The sequence below is a fragment of the Aethalodelphis obliquidens genome, unplaced genomic scaffold (genome assembly GCF_003676395.1).
Source record: "Aethalodelphis obliquidens isolate GAN/ISIS:26980383/991018 unplaced genomic scaffold, ASM367639v1 scaffold53, whole genome shotgun sequence".
NCBI classification, from domain to species: Eukaryota; Metazoa; Chordata; class Mammalia; order Artiodactyla; family Delphinidae; genus Aethalodelphis; species Aethalodelphis obliquidens.
Window position 1 is genome coordinate 5,692,122 of NW_020837997.1, and position 9,659 is coordinate 5,701,780.

The 9,659-nt window shown below is 51.8% G+C and overlaps 1 protein-coding gene across 1 annotated transcript; it reads left to right on the plus strand.

The window, feature by feature from the left end:
* The first annotated feature begins 230 nt into the window (after positions 1 to 230).
* On the plus strand, positions 231 to 4,421 carry CUNH19orf53 (chromosome unknown C19orf53 homolog). Its single transcript, XM_027084942.1, has 3 exons — positions 231 to 1,189; positions 1,267 to 1,322; positions 3,647 to 4,421. The coding sequence occupies exons 1-3, from the start codon at positions 1,093 to 1,095 to the stop codon at positions 3,788 to 3,790; spliced, it is 297 nt and encodes a 98-aa protein (XP_026940743.1). The 5' UTR covers positions 231 to 1,092; the 3' UTR covers positions 3,791 to 4,421.
* The last annotated feature ends 5,238 nt before the right edge of the window (positions 4,422 to 9,659 follow it).

Consider the following 9,659-nt stretch of genomic DNA (forward strand, 5'->3'; position numbering starts at 1 on the left):
TGCTGCGTATGGGCTTTCTCTAGTTGTGGTGAGCAGGGGCTACTCTTCGTTGCAGTGTGCGGGCTTCTCGCTGCAGTGGCTTCTCTTGTTGCAGAGCACGGGCTCTAGGCGCTCGGGCTTCAGTAGTTGTGGCACACGGGCTCAGTAGTTGTGGCTCGTGGGCTCTAGTGCGCTGGCTCAGTAGTTGTGGCGCACGGGCTTAGTTGCTCTGAGGCATGTGGGATCTTCCCAGACCAGGGCTCAAACCCGTGTCCCCTGCACTGGCAGGCAGATTCTTAACCACAGTGCCGCCATGGAAGTCCTCCACCGCTTTTTCTGTTGTGTGATCTTGGCCAAATCACTTCACCTCTCCATGCTTTGTTTTCCTCATTTACAAAATGGAGACAATACTAATACTTCCCTTTTTGGTTGCTCTCAGGGCTGGAATTAGGGTGACACCTCAGGTGCAAAATTTTAGAGGAGGCCCTGAGAAGCTCAGTAGTCAAGATAAAGAATAGCTTCATGCATTACTTTTGAAAAATCAAAATTAATGCAAAAACAATCCATGGTGAACAAAATATAAAGATATTAAATAGAATGAAACCCTGACCTTGCGTATCCTGACCCTACTCCCTTCACTCCTGATACCAGCCCTCGTGCCAACAAAACTTTATTTACAACATCAAGCAGCCAGTCCACAGGCTGTATTTGGACGATTTTTCTTTGTATTAAAATATTATTTTTGAATGTTGAATATATTTTTATCTTGATAACTGAAGTTCGGGGCACCCCTTAAATTTTGCACCAGAGTGCCTCACTTGCCTGACCGTAAGTCCTAGACTTGAAGTTTATGTATAAAGAGCACAAAACAGCATAAGTTTTATAAAGCAGATAAGCACCCAGTAAGTGTTAGCTTATCATTATAACCTTTACTTCGAAATTTTTGCGCAATGCTGGCTATCATCGACCGTCGTGGGTAGTGGTCACTTTAACTCTTTGCCACGTTGTATCCCGTGAGCCATTCCGCCCTCCGGCCCCACTGTATCCCATCGTGCCCTGCGTTTTTCGTCTGCGGCCTCCGACAGCCCCGCCTCTTCCGGTGCATGACTGATCATGGCGCAGGGGCAGCGCAAGTTCCAGGCGCGGAAACCAGCGAAGCGCAAGACAGCGGCGACAGCCTCGGAGCGGAACCGGGGCCCGAGGAAGGGCGGTGAGGAGCGGGCCGGGGACTGGGGGGCGAGGTGGGCCCGAGGTTCTCCGGCCTCACGAGAGCGCATCTCTCCCCAGGTCTCGTTATCGCACCCAAGAAGGCACGCATCGTGCAACAGCAAAAGCTCAAGAAGGTGAGTTCGAACGTGTGAGAGGCCCGGGATGGAGAACTCCCAGTGCTGTGAGCTTCAGTTTCCTCCCTTGTGCAGTGGGTACGGAAACATTACCTCCCAATCAGTGAGACTCCTAAACCCACGAGTGGCGCGCAAAATGTGTTCGGCACACACTGGCTGCTTTCGCTGAAATTGTCCTCGTTAATAGACCCCGAGAGGGAAGGCAGCCTGGGAAAGGGGTTGAAAACCCCAGCTTTGCAAGAAGACAGTGCTGGGAGCAAAGCGCAGTTCCATCGACAGCTAGTATATCTTCACCCTGAGCTTCTTAAAGAAGAAATGGTTGTAGTGATAGCACTTTTCTCCTAGCGTTGTAAGGATTCAATGCCATAGGACACCTGTAAAGCCCTGAGAACAGCACAGGGCTGAAATAAACGTTTTTGTGTTTGTTTTTAAGTGTAGCTTTTTCGTGTGCAGGTGAATAGGGTTGATCTTATAAAGAAGTTGCAAAGAGATTTTTGTTAAGGTTGCAAAGAGAAGTTACAAAGAGATCTGGTGGAGGCAGACCTGAATTCTAATTGTACAACACACACTAACTCACCCTATAATCTTGAGCAAATTGTTTAGAGCCTCAGTTTTTTGTTTTTTGTTTTTTGTTTTGACTGCGCTACACAGCTTTCGGTAGTTCCCCGACCAGGGATTGAACCCCGTGCCCCCTGCAGTGGAAGATGGTATCTTAACCACTGGATCGCCAGAGCCTCAGTTTTCTTAGACCTGGGAACCCAGCAACCTGCTTACCTCCATGTCTCAGCCGGAGGGGGAAAGTGTCTCGTGAGCATCTCAAGCTCAGTATGTCCAGAACCAGGGTCCTGATCCTACCCCCACTGTGCTCCCCGACTCCACCATGATCCTGCCACAGTCTCTCCTTCCAGATACTCAGGATTCTCCCTTTCTCTCACATACAGGTTGGATCTCGTCCTTTTTGCCTTCAGGATTAATCTAGATTCCACCCACTTCCCACCTCTCTGACCCCCCAACCTGGTCCCATCCCATCATCTCCCACCTGGACCAGGGCAGTCACATCCTCCCAGATCTCCTGGCCCCACCATTCCCCATAGCAGCCAGAGGGCACCTGTGAGCACCTGAATCAGGGCACTTCCCTTCTCTGCTCAGAGCCCTCGGTGGCTCCCACCTCACTCAGGAAGAGCCCAGGTTCTCCCCACAGCCCACAGGACCCGGCACGCTCTACTCCTGTCTTTTCCCTGCCCTCACCTCCTCCCTCTCTCCCTCCAGCCTCACTGGCCCCATAACTGCTCCTTGCCCCACCTCAGAACTTTTGCACTAGCTGTTTCCTCCGCCTGGATTCTTCTCCCAGAAATGTACACGGCTTCCTTCCTCCCAGTCAAGTCTGGCTGCAAGCGTTGCTTCTGAGCAGCTATCCCTGATGGCAACCCCACCCCATCCCTCACTCATCATCCCTTGTATTCTTTTCTCCATAGCAGCACTTGTCGTCTGTTATCCTTCAACAGTTGACCAGAGGGACTTCACTGGCGGTCCAGTGGTTAAGACTCTGCGCTTCCATTGCAGGGGGCGCCAGTTCCACTTCCGATCCCTGGTTGGGGAACAAAGATCCCGCATGCCACTGGGCGTGGCCGAAGGAAAAAAAAAAAAACGGTTTACCAGAATTTGTCACTGACAGCTGTGTTGTCCACACGCACTGCATGTCAGCTTCATGAGGGCAGAGGTTTTGCTGTGTCTTTGCTGTTGTTTCCCTTGCACCCAGGCGTGTGGTGACAGTCATGGTTGTCATGGTCATTGGAACTCACAGGTAGGGCAAGGGAGCAGTTTAGGTAATATGATTAAGCTACCAGTTTTGGACCCAAACACTTGGGTTCTGATTCCTGTGCCTTTACTTGCCTGCACCCCTATTTCTCAGAGCCCCAGTTCACCATTAGCAAAGCAGAGACAAGGGGAGGCTGCCCGCCTGGAGGCTGAGGCTGGGGACTCTGGGCGTGCTGGGTTCCAATCTCCCATCACTCACATGATTTGGGAATCCTGGGCAAGTGCCTCCTCGCTACATGTGCCTCAGTTTCCCCAGCTGTAAAGTGGAAATGGGCAGAGGTTTAGAAGCTGAGATCCAGAGATGAGAAGGGGTTTTTTCGGTGTGCAATGTTCCCAGGGTATGGGGCAGAAGCAGGACTTAACCCCCAGCCACCAGACTCTCAGGTGTTGTTTCGGGGGGAGTTGCTGATCCAGCCCCTTGTGAGCTCACAGGAGAAAGGGCAGCAGACCAGGCCCTCCCTCCCGCCTCAGGTCCCAGTCTGATTGTGCCATGGTTGCTCCCTCAGAACCTGGAGGTCGGGATCCGGAAGAAGATCGAACATGATGTGCTGGTGAAAGCCAGCACCAGCCTGCCCAAGAAGCTGGCGCTGTTGAAGGCCCCCACCAAACAGAAGGCAGCAGCCCCCGCCTCCTCCAAGACGCCTTCCTAAGGGGGCACCCAGCAGAGGCCATCGCCACAGCCCTGTCTGTGCTCAGACCTGTGCAGGGAGGAGAGGCCGTGCTCCCCAGAGCCTTGGGTTGCGCCTCAAACTTTACTGTAGCCCTGGCCCGTGAGCACGTGATCAGCAGGTCAGAAGTGCACTGGCTGGTTTCCCAGCGTGCCAAGCCCAGGCGAAGCGCAGGCCAAGGCCAGGAGGATGCCTTCACCAACTTCCTGTGTCCCCCTACCCCTCCCCACATCCTGTCTCCACTGGTTTAACCCGGAGCAATAAACCTGACTTTGTCATTCCTCCCACGGTCACATGCTCCTGTGAGCGGGACGTGCTGGGGCCTGCGGCCAGGTTCCCCGACCAGGTCATCCCCAGCAGTTTCCACAGGAGACTAGCCACGTGCCAGGGAAGGACGAATGGGCTTCTGCACCTCCAGCCTGGGAGCCAGGGGAGAGTGTTCTTTCCTCCTGCCTTGGGTGACTCACCTACATACCCTCCACGGACATGCCTGTGTCACCCCCTCTGCCGGGGACCGGCCAGGCAGCCTAGTGAGTCACTTTCCCATCTGCAGGACAGGTACTGACACCACCTTGTAGAGTCAAAATGCCGATTAAACCAGAATGTGCTTATAGACTTCTCAGTGCCACCTCGACCTTTAAAAAAAGTCATAAGTCATAACAGCAGGTATGAAGCACTGCCTGTGGCCCAGGCACTGCTCTGGCGCTTTCTACACATCACCTCAGTCCTCATGATGCCCAGGTCAGGTCACATTAACATTCCAGAGCAGGGACTTGAACCCGGCACTGGCGGAGCCCCAGTACGTGTTCTCGGCCACCCATCTGCTGCCTCTCTTAACAGACCAAGTTTCTGTTCTGTTCCATCCTGGGCTCCCCTCCCCTAAAATATCTGTGCCTGTGGGATCGGCTGAGCCACTGTCTTTGGAGGGAGGTGGGAGTGCAGTGGCTGTTACCCCGAGGTGGGTGACTGAACTCCCAACATTTTTCTTAAAAGCAAGGGACAGACACTGGAAAACAGTTTGGTGGCTCCTCGGTAAGTTCAGGCTGGAGTTACCACGTGACCCAGCCGTTGCCCACCAGGCACACACCCCAAGGGATCGAACACAGACTCAGTATCTCGTACACGTACGTTCACAGCACCAGTCATGGTCACCCAAAGGTGGTAGCAACCAACAGATGACTGGATAAGCAAAGTGTAGTTTATCCACAGGATGGAATATTATTCAGCCATAAAACAGAATGATACAGTTCACCATGGGTGAACTTGGAAAACATTCTGAAAGAAGCCAGACACAAAAGGCCACATAATGTGTGATTCCATTCATGTGAAATGTCCGGAAGAGGCAAAGCCATAGCGACGGTGGTTCCCTATGGGGCGCCAGGAACTGGGGGAAGGGCAGTGGGGAGTGACAGCAAATGAGTATGGGGTCATCTCTGGGAGGTGATAAGGTTTTGAAACTAGATAAAGTTGGTGGTTGCAAATGTTGTGAATGTGCTAACGGCCACTGAATTATACCCTTCTAAATGGTAACTTTTCCTTGTGAGTTTTAACCCCCGGAAAAGGCAGGAACGGTAATTTCACATGCAAAAAAAAAAAAAAATCCTGATTTACATCTCAAAAACACAGGAATTGTGGCAGCAGAGCCCTAATTTGATGGCGAGACTTCACAGTTTGGAGTTGTCTGGGGCCGGGGGCTCAGGGTTTCTGTTAGGGGGAGGAGAGGGGTGGAGGATGGGGCCCAGGCCCGGGACTGGAGGGCAGGGCTGCCGCTTGGTTCTGTGATGCCCAGGGTCTACCCTTCCTTGAGCCCCACCTACAGGACCTGGACCCTCCTGCCATCTGCCCGCCTCACAGCAGTCTCTCCCCTAAGCAGACAGCGAGTGACTTCTGCCCTTTGATATGGAGTCGCTTTGCACGTTGGGCATCTATTGTGCGCCTACTGCATGCCAACCTCTGGGCTAGGTAGAGCTGAGAACTGACATTCTAGTGGGGAGAACAGAAAGCAAGGAAGCCCCAGGCCACCCCCTCCAGACCCCCGCCTCCACCCAGTCCTGCCCCCTGGCCTTTTTCACCTCCTGTTCCTTCCCCCTCCCAGGTGTCCCCCGCTCCTGGAAGGGGTCACTCTGTGCCACTCTCGTCCGTTTTCTACTCTGCATCTTTGTTGTGTCTCCAGCACCTGGAACAGCGCACAATAGTTGCTCCAGGAACAGGTGTTTGTTGAATGAAGGAAGGAAGGAATTGTTTCTTTCTGCAAGGAACATTTTGCGTCTCTGTAAATCAGTTCTGACCATTCAAAGCGTCATCGCTATACAACACGTCCTTCCCTTCCGGGTTAGCTGGTTCATAACAGCGTCTTTGAACTATTTCACAGCTCCATCCATGAATTGTAAGCAACTGATAGCAATACAGAACCACTCTTATCTGCGCATTGTGGCCCACGCAGCTGAGGTTCCATCGACAGCCCTCCTCCCCTGTGGAAAAACCAATTTGCCTCCATTCGCACATTTATTTACTCAAATAGTCTGATCTGTTGTAAAAGTGCCCGTTTTCCGGACTCTCTTTTGAACCTCCTATAACATCTGCCTGGTTCCCACAGGAGTTCAATACAAAAAATCTTAACACGTGTTCGTCTCTATTTGTCGGTGAGAGCCTTGACTGCACCCGCTTTTGAAAATTATCTTTTAACCTTTCTATCTGGAATCTCGAAAGGGTGAGGGGTGGGACCGGCTGGGCTCTGGGCGCCATCTGGCGCTTCCCTCAGCCACCAGGAGGCGCCTCCAACCCGGGCCAAGCCCACTGCCGCTGGCGGCGCCCGGGCTGGCCAAGGACTCCTGTAAACTGGCTCCCTTTGTCCCTCTGACGCCAGCCCCTTTGAGGGGGACCCCAGGGGTGAGGAAAGGCATTCAGGTGTGACAGGTTTCGGATCTGGAATGTCAACCCACCTGTTCCCTCTTCACCCCACTCCCTCGGCCTCCCCAAACAGCCTCACTTTCCCACCACCTCCACCCTCCACCCCATCACTGACCTGGGTGACTTCTCCCTCCCATGCTAGGTCCTTCCTAGCATGTGGGTCCTGCCCACAAATCCCCCATTAGTGTCCCAGCCAAGAGCCCCAGACTTTGGGAAATCCCTACACCTCTTGTTCTCTTCAGCAAGTCCCTTTCTGAGCCTCAGTTTCTTCATCTGTTAAATGGAGACCCTAACACCCCTCCCTGAGTGTGGAAATGTGGGGCGCCTGAAGACTGTGACAGCTGCCTTTGTTTTCCTGGACGGGGAGGGAAGCCCAGTTCCAGCCACTCAGCCTGTCTACTCCCTGCCTTTTCCCCTGCCCCTCCCCACCCCCCAGGGCCAGGGCAGTCATTAAATGTTGCTTTTCAGACAATTATTCCTGCTCAAGCCTTTTCCTCTCCTGCCTCCACCTTCCCCCTCTGCCTGGAATGCCCATTTTTCCTGGCAGGGCCCTGACTCTCTGCCCATGAACTTGTGTTCCAAAAGGGAAGAGAAGAAATGTAAGAAGCAAATCTTGCCAGCTGGGCAGCCCAGAGGGGCTGCATCGGGACCAGGAAGTAAAACTGCCCTGGCTGGTTTCCTGCCTGAGTTAACAGGGGCATTGGGGTGCTTCAGGGGGGTAGCAGAGGGAGGGACCCTCAGAATGTTAGGATGGGGTGGCATAGAACTGGGGGGTGGGGGGGCCGTGGGCCCCCTCATCCCAGCCTTCAGAGTCACCCTGTTTCTCATGGGTCTTGATGTCAGTACACATGTGGGTTTGGGGTCAGGAGCTGTGGATGCCTAGACAGTGAGCTCACAGCGGCAGGCGGGATAAATGTGGTTCCATTTTCCTGAGGCCCAAACTCACTGGCTACACTGAGAAGGGAGGACTTACGGGTAGCTAGAACACCCCTTGCAACGTCACCCTTCCTAAAAGTGTTGCTAGGAAGAGGGTAGGCGTGAAACAGTCTTGGAGACTTCATCCTGGAGGCAACCCCCATTTTCCCAAGGGCCTTCCTGACTTCTCACATTCTCCAGGGATTGCTGTGTGGCCTTGGGCAACTCTCTGACCCTCTCTGGGCCTCATTGCCCTCATCTGTAAAATCGGAGGAACGGAATAGAATGTTGGTGTTTCCCAAACTGTGCATTTGATCCCCAGCCAATGTGACAAGACCAGCCCACCCACCAGGGCTTGAATGCTTGCCCTACCCTTTCCTGCTGTGGACCTAGGTTAAGTCACCTGACCTTTCTGTGCCTCAGTTTTCTCATCCATGAGATGGGGATGATGAAAATATTAGTATCGCTTGTGAGAGAATAAAATAAAACATCCTCACCCTGTGATGTCCCATTCTCTATTCCTCCCATACATCCTGTTCCACTGGCCTGGAGTGCCTTTTCTGATTCAGCATCTCAGGACAGCCACTGAAGCATCCTCAGGGACAAGGGCCAGCCACATACTAAATGCTGAAGGGGGCTGCTTGGAAAACCTGGACCCTGGGTCCTGTTTGCTAGGGGAGCACCTGAAAGACTTGTTTCACTGATGTTCTCCCTGCTTGTCTCCCCACCCATTTCTCCTTCCCCATAAGTCTATCTTTGCCTCAAATCCTTGCAGGAAAGACATGCTCTAATAAGTCTAAGGCTTCCCAGTCAGGCAAGAACTCCACCTCTCTAAGCCTCAGTTTCCTCATATGAGACATGGAGATGACATCCCCATTTCGCAGCACTGTTGGAAGGCTTACATTTGATAATGTGTCTGAACAGCTAGAGCACCACATAAGCAATCAGTACATTATTTTTATTGTTGTTTCATTGTTGTCATTGTGGTCAGCTTTGGTTTCTCAAGACCACTGCTGTCCCATAGAAATTACAATCCAAATTGCATATGTAACTTTAAACGCCCTGATACCGCATAGAATAAACTAAAATAAATACACAATGAGACAGGTGGAATTAATTTTAATAATGTATTTTACTTAACACAAACATCTAAAATAGTATTATTTCAACATGTAATCGATATAAAAAATTCTTAATGACATATTTTGCCGCCTTTTTTTTCTATTAAGTCTCCAAAATCCAATGTGTTTTACATTGACAGCACAGCCCAGTTCAGCTTGGTCCCATTTCAAGGACTCAAAGGCCACTTGTGGCCAGTGGTGACCATACTGGACAGTGCAGGTCGGAGGGAGTTTACTGAAGGGTGGGTTGGGGACTGGCCAGAAAATGCAGCTGTGAAACTGGAAATTCCTGGAAGGAAAAAGGCAGAGTTTCCATGTGGGGAGAGGCAGGGGGCAGCAATCAGGCCACTTAGGGGCCAGCTTCGGTTTTCCTGCTCTGTAGATCATTTCAGTGGAATGGGAGCAAAGCATGAGCTGGTTCATTCAACAAGTTATATATAGATTGAGTGACTGCTGTATGTCCCGAGGTGTTCAGGTGCTGGCAGTAAAGCAGTGCATCAGTTAGACAATTAGACTGCCCCTTGGAGCTCACCGTGGAGCGGGGAGAGACAGAAGTTAAACAACTGCTGAAATAGATAAAGAAACGTAATGATAACGGAGAGAAGTGTGGCGAGGGGGAAATGCAGGGTTCTCTAGCAACATGGAGATGGCAGGGGTGGTGGCGCCGGGGACCGGCGATGAGGACCACCGCCTGCTTCAAGGTCACATCAAGAGATGTGACCTAGACAAGCTGAATCAGAAAAAATAATCAGAGGTGGTCGGATTTGACATCTATTACGTTGAACCTTATGAAATTGCCGTTTAGTGTATCAAAAATTGTTGAAAATCAGTAATTTCATAGGACTTAACGTAATATATAGGGCATAGAATGGATTGGAGATTCTTAGCTTGGGGCTCAAGGATGG